General features: G+C 39.3%; 1 protein-coding gene across 1 annotated transcript; it reads right to left on the minus strand.

The window, feature by feature from the left end:
* Positions 1-7,424: 7,424 nt before the first annotated feature.
* On the minus strand, positions 7,425-8,824 carry LOC131437348 (alpha-tocopherol transfer protein-like). Its single transcript, XM_058606622.1, has 3 exons — positions 8,500-8,824; positions 8,071-8,446; positions 7,425-8,013 (listed from the first exon to the last, which is right to left on the minus strand). The coding sequence occupies exons 1-3, from the start codon at positions 8,799-8,801 to the stop codon at positions 7,732-7,734; spliced, it is 960 nt and encodes a 319-aa protein (XP_058462605.1). The 5' UTR covers positions 8,802-8,824; the 3' UTR covers positions 7,425-7,731.
* Positions 8,825-14,288: the final 5,464 nt, after the last annotated feature.

Below are 14,288 nucleotides of genomic sequence, written 5' to 3' on the forward strand. Positions count from 1 at the left end.
GTTATTCTAGGTCGTGCTGACCGGTATCGATTGTGGTCGACGGTGAGGCATGAGGGACGTGTAGAAGAGGGAAGTGACACAGGCTGTTTTGTTTGGTGTTCTGTTTTCGATGACATAACAATTTGAAACTTGATGCTTCCTTGATTCTGTAGTCGAATTTTACGACCACGGCGTGTTTCGCTAAAAGTGCAAGTGCTGACATTTTAGACGGTTTCATGTAGGTAATGTTTTTATTTTATGTGGGTTTCTAGGTTTTCGTGGAAGGGTGCTTTTACGGGTTTTTTGTTAAGTGCATGTGGTCTGGGTGTGTGGAAGATTTAGTCTTAAATATTCATATTACATGGTCTGGGATGTGTGAGGAGATTTAGTCTTAAAGGTTCACATTACACAAGCTTAATGTGTTTTCTTCACTGTTTCTAAAAGTTTGAGAAAGCTAAGTTTTTGAGTTATCTATGGTTATCTCACACTGTTGAAAATCATAAATTACCTGTATTATTTCAGATAGCAGGTTTATGTTATTGCGTTTAGTTCAACTCGAAATATTTACGACTAAGTTATACCCATTCTTTTACAGCAGAGATGGCATTTCACTAGAGTGATACACCAGGGCGTAGGTTTCAATTATACACTGCGGATACATTTGCTGCGCTCCACACAAAGAGGAAAGCGCACTTCTTCTTAGTGTCCAGACAGACAGACTTTGAGTGCGTGCTTGTGTTTAGAGAAGCTGGTGCGAGAGAATAACTTTCTCTTCGCACGAATCGCTCTCACGTGCTCTGGTCTAAATACACCCAAGTGATCACTGGCGCGTGATGGTGAGCGAACACTTCTGTGAACTTCAATTAATAGAGGGTAGAGCTGGCCTTGCTATGAAAAATTGTTTTATTTTGATGATTTTGCGTGCCCCACTCTTCTTCTACGCAAACAATACACCAGAATGCTCACCGGCGTGTACACCTCTGTGAAAGTATCTGCATCCACCTCAGAGAATTTATTAGCTTTGCTCTAGCACTTTGATGTGATTCAGTGGAGGAGGTAAAAGAGAGTAAACAAACGCACTAATGATGCGTGCACACTTTATACAACAGTGGTGTATAAATGTGAAAGAGAAGAGCTCTCGTTGAAGTTGTCAGTGCGAGGGGAGAAATTTTGGTTGCTCTTCGTCACACAGAGGAGATGGACATCTCTGTTTTACAGAGTGTATTTTGAAAAGTTACGCCTTACTAAACTAATATGTATACATGTCAAAAGGGCCGTATATAGTACAGTGGAATGAAATTTCGCATAGCTCTTTGAGAATATTTTTTCATGGTTCTAAAAAAATCCGATTTGAAGAATTCAGAAATTAAAAACTGGACCTGAGCTCAAGAATTAAATTCAGAACTTAGAACAGATACAGAGATCAGTGGCAATTTAGTTCTAGAACTGTAATTTCGAAACTGAATTCGTTTCCCAAAACTAGTTCCAGAATTCAGTTCCATCGTGCAGGCTCTAAAATTTTAAACCCGTATTCTGGAACTAAGTTATGAAACTGAATTTTGAAACAAAATTCTAAGCCTGAAATTAAGTCCATGATTCAGTTCCCGAATCCAGATTCAGTAATAAGAAACCAAATGCGATTATTAACAATCTGTTACTGCTGTGAGTTGAAGACGACTGCTCCTCCTAACTGCCGAAGTCCAAAAAGCACGGCCTGTGCGTTTTTAGCTTTAAACCAGGTTTGTTGTTACTGATGTTGGTGAGAAAACCTCACCACGACATTCAGTTCTGTCTAACGCACTAGAGTAAATGAACGATTTTCAATCAAAGTTTACCTACTCGAAGAACATCGGGACTGGTATGTGTCTGACTACCTCAAAACCGTCGTCCGGGTGCAAAAGTGGCAAGTAAGCGTGATGAGTTTTCCTCATTGTTTCCAAAGACACATTTCCCGCACCGACTTTTCATGCGGCAATTCTTCGCTCCATGGCCGTAGTTAAAACAGTTCGTGCACTGTGGGACATTCCGATGTACCGGCTCATACTTTTGCCATTCGATGATTATGTGGAACAGCGATTTGATCATTTGATGATGCAGTCTGAATCAAGTACAGTTGATCTCGATATTTACGATTTTCCGTGTTGTGTCGTTTCATTTTAAACACCATCAAAGGCTGTAGTCCAGCCTCCGATAGTACCTGCTTTAGTACGGATACCACTATGACGAGTAGTCCTCGAAGCACAACCTTCATAGATTTTTTTCCATAAATACGTTTATTTCATAGGCAATAAACCTCCATAGATTTGTTGGCGGCAATATCGTGTATTCCGCTTTTGTCTGCTTCAGGTAACATTCAACTGCTTTGTAGTGGTTCAAAGCCGGAACAGTTATTTTCTAGTGTTCAGTACATAAACGTAGGGTGAAGTGTTATAATTTGACTCCCTTGAGAAAATATTGAGATATTGCTAAATTGTACTGATATATTTTCTTCGAGAATGTAGGTAATACGCCTGAGGAGTATAATTTTCAATAGGTTCGGTAGAAGTGACGAGAATTGATTGATACAAACACATTTCCCAAGACGACCACATTCTCAGTTTTTCCGCTTGCCGTAGGCATAATGCCCCAGCAACCGTATAATATGCCTCACAACAAATCAGTGGTATGCCCCATAACAATGATGCAATATGCCCCTTGAAATGTCGATATAGAAGAAATGCAGATAAAGAAGATATCCTTTGCATCAGAAATCAATTGCATAATAAATTAATTTTAATTGGAAACCAACATTTTTGATCCTCCCAACGCTACATTTTGTTTTAATAACTGTTATAAATCTTCAAAACAATGTTTTACTCGAAGCATACTGCTGAATGGAAGGTGGAGCATAATGTCCATAGAGTGACCAAAATTCGTATATCAAAGAAATGGTTTCGTCTCTCGGGATTTTAAAACTGTAAATACAGACATTAGCACTGCTAAAAGTTAACTACTAAGTAGCAACCGATCATTAGACGTTTTATACGATTAAAATGCTTGTTCAGTCGATGCAAAATCTTACATCGAAAGGCTGCCTAATGATATTTTCAGTTTTTTCATATTTTCCAGCAAACGACAAATGCCAAACTTGCATAGCAGAAAGATCTTACGAAAAGATAGTGTTAGTGATAAAACTTTTGTTTAGTAAAGTCTTGAATACTTAAAAAAGGAAGAGGGCGTTTTGACCAGCAGGGACGCTTTATAATACTTTCCTCTATTGTTGTCTACAGTCCTTTGCTGATTAGAGTGTTGAAATCCGAGTGTAGGAAACCCTTCAGGTAGAAAGGCAGCATTTTTTCCTTCTTCTGCAGTTCCTCTTCGACATCAACTGGCAGATCAGCATGTTGGTTGTTACTCAGCAAATGACATCACTTGGCTTCAAACGCTTAGCATCCTTTGGATCCTTCTCGGATCTATGACGCGTTTTACCCATAGCGCGGGTAGGCAGGCAGTAGCGAATGAAGAGACAAAACAAAATTAGTCGTAGCAGGTTATTCGGCTATCCACATCGAGCGTTACATGACATCTTGAATATAGAAATGACTTTAAATATAATTTCCAAAAGAGTGTAGCCAGGTATGCAAATAAAAACTGCCCCAAACATAAATAAAATTGATATAAGCTGTTTGAAAGAGTTTTCAAACACTAAAATTTTAGTGTGGTTCATATGAGTTTCAAAATTTTTAAATTTTTTGAAAACCTCTTCAGCAAAAAAATCAGGAATATTTATGAGACATTATGAGAAACCTTTCTGACCATTTTACCATTTTCTGATTTTTTTTAAATGTATTTCATGTGAAAAAAAGTTTTTAATTTTTGAGCTTTTATTATTCGAACTTACAATTTTTGTACCACTCTAGATTGTACATTAATAATAGATCATTTATGAGTACATTACGCTGTATTTTTTCAGGTTTAAAAAAATGTGGACGGGCGTAATATCAGAATATTATCGAAAAATCATGCGTCTCCATTAAATTGTCGTCAGATGGAGACGCATGGTATTTACAGTGGGGTCTCGTACAACGCGGATTCGGTTTTGCCGGTATTCGTTGTTGCCGGATTCGTTATTGCCGGATAACCGCGATAAACGGGACCCAGAGCATATGGGATTTCGACTGATTGGGGCTGTGAACGATTATCTCGCTTCGGTCGACAGATAGAGCTATACAATCTTCGGCAAACTTGTTGTAGATACTTAGACCAACAATTTAGTGTAGTTTTACAGACAATTAGTTAAGAACTGCTACTCCATCAGATGTAGCTAGTGTGCTTGAATACAAATATCAATTATCAGAATTATGTTCTTATAGAAAAACTAAAAGATATAGAGCGGTTTTGTTTGTTGGAAAGTTGCTAGGAATGTTATAGTTTGCATAATGAAAACTATGTTAGTTGAGAGTTTTATTATTTATTATCCCACAGAATGGCGCTATTGTGATCACATAAAATTTATTATGTTATATCTCTAAAACCTGATGATATAGATTGGCGGTGTTTTCGGAAAGAAAGTAAAGGAGGTAAAAACAGATTAAATAGTGTGAACAGTTGTAAAATTTTTTCTCACTTGGTGACGTTGGTGTGCAATTCTGGGTTGGAAATTCCTGTAATCTTGATTTTGTTGATTTATTAAGATCGTTTTTTCGAGGGTGTGTGTGAATTTGAGAGCAGTGTATCTTCCTCAACATTGCTTGGTTTATCAAAAAGTATTCGATAATGGGAACAGTAGCTTAGTATTAAAAAAAGGTTGCGCTATTGCGATCATGATGACTTAGAAAGCTATTTTTTGGGAAAATTATATTTGTTTGTTTCGTGATTTATACTAGTAGCGGGAGAGATTTCTTCTACAATGCTTGTGTAGGAATTAATAGCTGTCTGGTCGTGGACAAACTTGATGAGAAATATGATTACTTTTATGGGATTTCTCAAGTTTTGAAATATGCGGTTTCTATATAGTTTTCTGAATTTTTCGGTTTGTTAAAATAGCTGTTATTTCGGAGGATTCGCAAAATGATGCGAACTCATGTGCTTCCCTAAGTCATAAAATGATTTTGTGTCATGCGATTCTCTAACAAGTCTACTAAGCATACATCCTACGCGACGCCATCGTAACTGTGTTAGTGTGTTTCTGAAGAATTACTTTCTCGCATACATATACATACACAGGGCAAGGCTTAGGGCATTTTGGGCGCGTGAAAAAAACCTGGAACGGGAAAAAAACGGTCTGCTACAAAATTTTTGATTCAATTTACGAACTTCACAAATTTCGTGGGTGTAAAATTTATTAGGATTCGTTGAAAAACAGTTGAGCTATGACAGATCGAAGTTACCGTTCCAACTTTTTTTCAGGCTTGATATTTGAAGTGTTAATAATGTACCAAATCACGTGCTTTAAAAAAATTTCAGCATTCGAATCTCCCAGTAACCGGAGCAATAAAAAAGGCTGGATGACTCGAGAAATTTCCCAAGATTGAATGAAAAACTGTTTCATTCCCGAGTTAGAATAATTTTGCTTAACTCGCAACATCGGAATTGCTTTAATTGCATTCAATCAGTTCAAATTAAGTCATAAACGTTGAAAAATTGCTGGAAAAAACTACTTCCATCTTTTTTCAGCCTGGTACACAAATCGATGATATTGAGAACGAAAGAATAATTTCTGAAATTAAGGATTTCGGTGAAAAGATGGGTGCTGAACATCTTTTTCGTGAGGAAATTGATGACATCATCGCTGATAAATTGATTACGGACGAAGAAATTGTCGCTGATGTTACGCAGATACAGATGATATAGACGATATTATTATTTCACAATCAAGCGCTGAAGAAATCAACTCAAAAATTTTGTTACTCAACGAATTGGAGAACTTTTGTTGTTTGGATAACAACATCGATCGAACATTATTCAAAATAAATTCTACCTTCTACAACAATTTCTAAAACTAGCATTAGCCAATGATTTTAAATTAATTAATCCTTTCAAAGTTCAGGGTAATACCAAATTCCCGCAGAAACAGTTCAATTTTTTTCTCCAATTGATGCGGTCTCAATAGAATGGTTTTATATGCATCAAAATAATTCGTAAATTCTTTCTATCGCAAACGCTCAACAGTCGTATTCGACCATATCGTTTCCCGAAATGTTTTCAAACGGAATTCGACCGTAGAGGATTTGAGAGCCCTGTTTTAATAAAGTGAAACTATATGAGCAATATATGTAACATTTTATGTACTTAACATTATATAATTGTATAAATAATCAAAACATTAAGTATGAAATTCTAGTTTTCACTCTATCAAGTTCCTCAGATTTCAGATGTCGATAGCTTATTCATCTTCATACTTTAGTAACATACTAACGCCTTCTAGAAAAACAGTTCAAAATCTGTCTCTCCATCATCAACTTATTCAAAAACTGATCGATAAGATCACTCTCATAAACAAGTATGGTATTCAGTTACAGAAGATCACATTGTAGATACAATAAGAACTGTTTCATCAATCATTCAATAGGTATTGGAACCTTAAAACAACTTCTCAAAGAAACCAGCTTAATAAGTCAACATGATTTTGAGTTGCAGGAATTTCGAACGCTGAATGACACACAAGAGTCAGCCATGCGAAAAATTTGAATTACTGTTTACACCATTTGATCTTTTTTGACCTCCGGAACATTCTTTCCGAAAACACCGACACCGCCGAAAGTAAAACATTCGCGATATTTCATGTTCAAACTGTTTTTCAATTGTGAACATGTGAATTGTTTCATGCTCTTTTCAAAGCGCCCCTGGCGGAGCAGTTCTCAACAAATTGTCGGTCAAATTACACTAAATTGTTGGTCTAAGTATCTACAACAAGTTTGCCGAAGATTGTATAGCTCTATCTGTCGACCGAAGCGAGATAATCGTTTACAGCCCCAATCAGTCGAAATCCCATATGCTCTGGGTCCCGTTTATCGCGGATTCGCATTTCACGCCCCCGGTGTACCGCGTTATACGAGACCCCTCTGTAGTTCTGAAATCATACACCACTCACCTTCAAAACTAAATACGATGCGTTTTCATCGACAACTTTAGTTCAGCTCATGGGTATTGCAGTAATCAATAATGATAAAAGAATTTCATTCCATTATCATTGAAAATAAACATCTAATTGGTAGAAATTAACATTATTTAGTTTGAAATAAGAGTTAAAATATCAAAAATCATAACAAAATCTGCATGGAAATGTCAAATATCAAAAATCATAACAAAATATGCAACGAAATATAAAAACCCGTCATTGTAATATCAAAACAAGAACAAAATATTCATAGGAGACGAATTATTCAGTTATTCGATATTCTAGCATTCAGAATAAAATAGAATTTTTCTTATCTGATTCTGATTCAGTTTATTCAATAGCATTTTATTTGAGGTTCTGGTGTTATAGTATTTATTAAGACTGCTAATAGCAAACCTCGAATTCTTCAGACTATCCCGCAAGATGTTGAAGTCAGAAACTGTCATAATTTTTCCGTTGAACTTCACGAGGCACCTCATGAAAAACTGCATCTGACCATATAATTTCCTCCCTCATGTTCCACTGTGCATCTATAGGGCCTTAAGCCGTCTAATTTTATTTGTCTTGTAGATCAATTTCAGGCAACTTAAGATATTTATTTATTTGTCTGAACTTGCATACCTTCAACGGATTTTACCGATCTGAAATTTAAGTTAATCTAACTCCAATTTCCTAAATGATCCTTCAATGCCAAAAAGCTCATTTTCTTTCGAACATCCCGGTGGCTTCAGTGCTATGGATTCAGTTGTTGCATCAGCTCGACTATCTCGCAGCTTCGACATATCAAGCAGATAATCTCTATTGTTTATGAGCTTAGCTTCCCAAAAGTCTAGGCACTCTTGAATCGGTCCAAGTAGTCCATCGTATTCTGCCGGCAAAATTTCTTGTGGGAAGTGCTGATGAAGAGAGGCCAAACTAGAGCCATGTGCGAGTATCTGTGGATTTAAACACGATGAAACCTATGTTCAATAGTCAATAAATTCCATCATTACTCTTTTATCTTGATTTTTGTCTGAAAGTAAACTCTTGAAAATTGACAACACGGTTTGCATTCCTGGAGGAGGATTGAGAATATGAATTCCTTGCATCCTGAAGGGGCTGGCGTCTTGATACAAAATGGCAACGTGTCTCAAAAACTCCATGTCGAGTTGTAACAGATGGGCAGCCTTGACTTTCGCTAGGTCTATTATCAATGACATTCCACATACTACAACCTGATCGTCGTCTCGCATCAAGATGTCGTTGATCATTGTTCCTACTTTGATCACATCAGCGAAGGAACATTTTTCGGTATCGAATTGAGCAACACGAATCACGAAAATTTTTGGATCCTTTGGGTTGATCGTTTTTGGCAAGGGTATCCCAACTCTAAAAAAACATTGAACTTTAATGTGGTATAAGAGTTAATACACATTTTGTACCCCAATCTGATGATTTGTAGTACGTGTTCATCTAATGGATCCCGATTTTGTACTACCTGTTGAAGTATGGTTCTGGTCCAGAAGAACAGAGACAGTTTCTCCTTTACTTTCACTAAGCTAAATTTACACCCGCGTAGAAACGATAACAGAACTTGATCCTGCATTGGCCCACTCAGCGTAGTGCATTCATTTAACCAACTTTTAATAACATCAATTTGACTTGTTAACTGTCTAGGATCTTCATTTAGCTCGCTTTTAGCCACTTCTAGTAGATCGAACGAAAGTGGACGCAGAGCTAACATTTTTTTATCAACCTAGTTTGTACACTCGATGCTAATTGATTACTGTTTTAATTTTTTTTTCATAGTAGGTATCGCCTTGATTATCTTATCTCAATCAGTTGCATATCAGATACAGAAAGACCACTTGGAATTAAAAACAAGAGTATCGAAACGATTTCTAGCACACGTAGGCTGCATTCGATCCGCTTCGAAAAATGCATATACATTAGACTGATTCAAATATTCATAAACAAAAATTACTGTCAAAAATTCATACATTTATTTTTCATATCTACTATAAAGTTTCAGAGACTAGGAAGTTTATTGAATGCTCTCATAGTCTACTGTTAAATTTTACGCTTCACACAGAGAAATGGAACATGTTTAAAATAACAAAACTGTCATTTGGTTTTTAAGCATGATTAATTTTTATTTCAAGTTAGAACACGATTGTTTTGAACCATTTTTCTTTCTAACAACAACAATTCAACAACAGTTGTATTCATTGCCGTTTCAACCTTCCGAGTGAACGGACGTGCTTTGTGTTTACTGCGAAAGCGTTGAAAACCAGTGCCGTGTCTGATAAAGTGACCGGACGATCAAAACTAGATCGCTATTGTGTAATAGACAATAGTGCTTTTTCCTGTGAGAGGTTTTATGCACATTATATACTGAAGCAGTGTATTGTTGTGAGCGGACGATCGAAACAGTACCGTTAGCCGGTGATTGTTCGATCGATCAAAACAGGCCCAGCGGTGTACGTGATATCACTGTGCGGATTAAAAAAGAGTGTGCTTTTTCCTCTCGGAGGTTTTTTGCACACCATCGCAGCGGCGATACGCCGATCGACGAGGGCTAGGCCTTGGTGGCCCTCGTTGGATTTAAGTTAAGTATCATTATTTAGTTTTTTTTCCTTCCTGCATTCGACTGTTCTATTTCTCCCCGATTCACTTATTTCTGTGCGGAGGTAGCTCCGCAACATGTCTAGTCTAAATTTTGACCCCCCCGTTCCCGATGATCAAATGGAGACTTCCCTTGACTATAAAAAGTCTCGCATAAAGAGCTATCCGGATGGGCTCGCACTACCGGCCGGTCCTTATGCGGTCTATTTCCGGACCAAATCGAAAGAAAAAAAATTAAATATTTTAAAAATATCGCGGGACCTGTCCTCGCGATACAATACTATAAAAAGTTTTGATAAGATACGTCCAGACAAGCTCAGGGTCCTGTTTACCAGTTCAAAACAGGCTAATGAGCTCGTTCAAAATGATCCTTTTACGCGGGAGTACCGCGTCTACGTGCCAGCTCGCGAAGTAGAAATCGACGGTGTGGTCACCGATTCGAGTTTGACTTGCGAGGACGTTCTTAAGTACGGGACGGGTTGTTTTAAAGACCCCTCACTTAAGAATGTCAAGATACTGGATTGCAAGCGATTGCATTCAGTATCGATCGCCGGGGATGGAACAAAGTCCTATCCCCAATCAGACTCTTATCGTGTGACCTTCGCCGGTTCTGCTTTGCCCAACTACATCCTCTTGGACCGGGTTCGTTTGCCTGTTCGCCTATTCGTACCCCGAGTAATGAACTGTACTAATTGCAAACAACTGGGGCATACAGCTATCCATTGCAGCAATAAGCCACGTTGTGCTAACTGTGGGGAAGCTCATGCGGACGGCTCTTGCGGTAAGGATGCTGAAAAGTGTCTCTACTGTAAGGAGGGTCCGCATGACCTCTCTGATTGTCCCGCTTACAAACTGCGAGGTGATCGAATGAAGCGTTCCCTAAAGGAGCACTCCAAGCGTTCTTTCGCAGAGATGCTTAAAAGTGCCACCCCTCCTAAACAGACAACGAACCCATATGCCTGCTTGTCAACTGACGAGAGCGATTCTGACGACCCTTTGGAAGGTCCATCTTCGGCGGTCCCTCATAGCTGTAGGAAAAGAATAAATAAATCCTCTCATAAGCTACCTAGTAAGGGTTCGAAGGTGTCTTCCGAAGGGCTTCGAAAAGTTACAGCTAACGGGAATCGGGACACAACACCGAAGCAAAAAGCTCCTGGTCTCGGAAAACTCAATTCCGAGATGGAATTCCCACGACTTCCCGGGACTACAAAATCCCCAAGCGTCCCAGAAAATCTACCAGAGAACCAACTAGGTGCTGGACTTATCAAGTTCTCTGATGTTGTGGACTGGATTTTTACAACTTTCAATATTTCAGACCCTCTTAGAAGCATTTTAATTGCTTTCATGCCAACAGTAAAAACATATTTGAAGCAGTTGACTGCAAATTGGCCCCTTCTCTCAGCGATTGTATCCTTCGATGGCTAAATCATCCACCGAGGTCACGGATCTAATCACTGTTTTACAGTGGAATTGCAGAAGTATCATCCCAAAAATAGATTCTTTTAAATTTCTAGTAAATAATCTGAAATGTGACGCATTTGCATTGTGCGAAACTTGGCTAACTTCTGAAATATCCTTAAACTTCCACGATTTTAACATTATTCGCCTGGATCGAGATGATCCCTATGGAGGAGTACTTTTAGGGATCAAAAAGTGCTATTCTTTTTATCGAATTAACCTCCCCTCGATACCAGGTATTGAAGTTGTCGCATGTCATGTTACAATCAAAGGTAAGGACCTTTGTATTGCTTCCATCTACATTCCCCCTAGAGCCTTGGTTGGGCATCGGCGGCTCAGTAATATCATAGAGCTCCTTCCCGCACCGACGTTGGTTTTAGGAGACTTTAACTCACACGGTACGGGATGGGGCTGTCTTCACGACGATAACAGATCAGCTATGATCCATGATATTTGCGACAACTTCAATATGACAGTCTTGAATACGGGAGAAATGACACGGATTCCTGCACCACCAGCAAGACCAAGTGCGCTGGATTTATCCCTTTGCTCGACATCGCTACGGTTGGATTGCACGTGGGAGGTAATTCCTGATCCCCACGGTAGTGATCATCTACCGATCGTAATATCAATCACCAGCGGCTTAAAACCATCGAAGACAATCAATGTTTCGTATGACCTCACACGAAATATTGATTGGAATAGCTATGCGACCTCGATATCTGAGAAACTTGAAAGAACTCAACAACTTCCTCCGGAGGAAGAGTACACGTTTTTGGCTGGCTTGATTCTCGATACTGCGATTCAAGCTCAGACGAAACGTGTACCCGGCGCAAAAACTAACATCCGTCCTCCCAACCCGTGGTGGGACAAAGAGTGCACAAATTTAAACGCGGAGAGAGCCTCCGCGTATAAAAAATTCAGAAAAAATGGAACACCTGATAATTACCGGAATTACGCGGCGTTAGACGTTAATACTAAGAACTTGATTAGAGCCAAGAAACGCGGTTACTGGCGTCGGTTTATAGACGGCTTAACGAAAGAAACATCTATGAGCACTCTTTGGAACACAGCCCGACGAATGCGCAATCATAACACCACGAATGAAAGCGAGGAATACTCCAACCGCTAGATATTCGATTTCGCTAAAAAGGTATGCCCAGACTCTGTTCCGGAACAGAAGATCACCCGCGCCGCGACACCAAATACAAACGAATCACCGTTTTCGATGGTAGAGCTTTCACTTGCACTTTTGTCGTGTAACAATAAAGCCCCGGCATTAGACAGAATAAAATTCAACTTGTTGAAAAATCTGCCTGACCCCGCCAAAAGGCGCTTGCTGAATTTATTCAACAAGTTCCTCACGGGTAATATTGTCCCACACGACTGGAGACAAGTCAGAGTTATCGCCATTCAAAAACCAGGGAAACCAGCCTCCGATCACAATTCGTATCGGCCGATTGCTATGCTTTCCTGTATCCGGAAATTGTTCGAAAAAATGATTCTGTTTCGTCTAGACAATTGGGTCGAAACTAATGGTTTACTTTCAGATACACAATTTGATTTCCGCAGGGGCAAAGGAACGAACGATTGTCTTGCGTTGCTCTCAACAGAAATTCAAAAGGCATTTGCTCGTAAAGAACAAATGGCGTCAGTTTTCCTAGACATTAAGGGGGCTTTTGACTCAGTTTCTATAAATATCCTATCTGAGAAGTTGCATCAGCATGGTCTTTCGCCAGTTTTGAACAACTTTTTACATAATCTATTGTCTGAGAAACACATGTACTTTGCGCATGGTGATTTGTCGACAATACGATTCAGCTACATGGGTCTTCCTCAGGGCTCATGCTTAAGCCCCCTTTTATACAATTTTTACGTAAGTAATATCGATGAATGTATCAACACATCTTGCACGCTAAGACAACTTGCCGACGACAGCGTTGTGTCTATTATAGGACCCAAAGCTGCCGATCTCCAAGGACCATTACAAGATACTCTCGACAACTTATCATCATGGGCTCTTCAAATGGGTATCGAGTTCTCTACGGAGAAAACTGAGCTGGTTGTATTTTCGAGGAAGCGAGAACCAGCACAATTACAGCTTCAACTAGGGGGTGAAACTGGTCTGGTTCGACTCCAAAGGCACCTGGGGATGTCACATTAGGTATCTGAAACAAAAATGCCAGCAGAGAATCAACTTTCTTCGTACAATAACCGGATCATGGTGGGATGCCCACCCAGAAGACCTGATCAGGTTGTATCAAACAACGATATTGTCCGTGATGGAATACGGATGCTTCTGCTTCCGATCAGTGGCGAACACTCATTTCATCAAGCTGGAAAGAATTCAGTATCGTTGTTTGCGTATTGCCTTGGGTTGCATGCAATCGACTCATACGATGAGCCTCGAAGTGCTGGCGGGCGTTCTTCCACTGAGAAACCGGTTCTGGGATCTCTCATATCGTTTGCTCATTCGATGCGACATTTTGAATCCTCTGGTGATTGAAAACTTCGAAAGGTTAGTTGAGCTTAACTCTCAAACCCGTTTTATGTCCTTGTATTTTGATTACATGGCTCAGAATATTAATCCTTCTTCGTTTGTTTCCAACCGTGCTCATTTCTTGGATACTTCTGATTCTACTGTGTTTTTCGACACATCCATGAGAGAAGAAATTCGTGGAATTCCGGATCACGTGCGCCCTCAAGTGGCCCCAAATATTTTTTATAATAAATTTAGAACAGTCAACTGTGAAAAGGTGTTTTACACTGACGGATCAAACATCAACGAGTCCACAGGCTTCGGCATCTTCAATCAAAACATCACCGCTTCTTACAAACTCAGTGATCCGGCTTCAGTTTACGTCGCAGAATTAGCTGCTATTCAGTATACCCTCGAGATCATTGAAACCATGCCCAAAGACCATTACTTCATTGTCACGGACAGTCTAAGTTCAATAGAAGCTCTCCGGGCAATGAAGCCAGGAAAGTATCCCCCATATTTCCTGGGGAAAATACGGGAACATTTGAGAACTTTATCTGAACGGTCTTATTTAATATCGTTAGTCTGGGTCCCTTCGCATTTTTCCATTCCGGGCAATGAAAAGGCAGACTTATTGGCTAAAGTGGGCGCATTGGAAGGTGATATTTA

The sequence above is a fragment of the Malaya genurostris genome, chromosome 3 (genome assembly GCF_030247185.1).
Source record: "Malaya genurostris strain Urasoe2022 chromosome 3, Malgen_1.1, whole genome shotgun sequence".
NCBI lineage: Eukaryota > Metazoa > Arthropoda > Insecta > Diptera > Culicidae > Malaya > Malaya genurostris.

Excerpts from the sequence above, each read along its gene's own strand:
- LOC131437348 (XM_058606622.1), bottom strand. The coding sequence starts at position 8,801 with ATGTTAGCTCTGCGTCCACTTTCGTTCGATCTACTAGAAGTGGCTAAA. Across the intron at positions 8,447-8,499 it reads CTACAAATCATCAGATTGGG|AGTTGGGATACCCTTGCCAA; the intron begins GTACAAAATGTG and ends ATGTTTTTTTAG. Across the intron at positions 8,014-8,070 it reads ACAAAAATCAAGATAAAAGA|ATACTCGCACATGGCTCTAG; the intron begins GTAATGATGGAA and ends TTAAATCCACAG.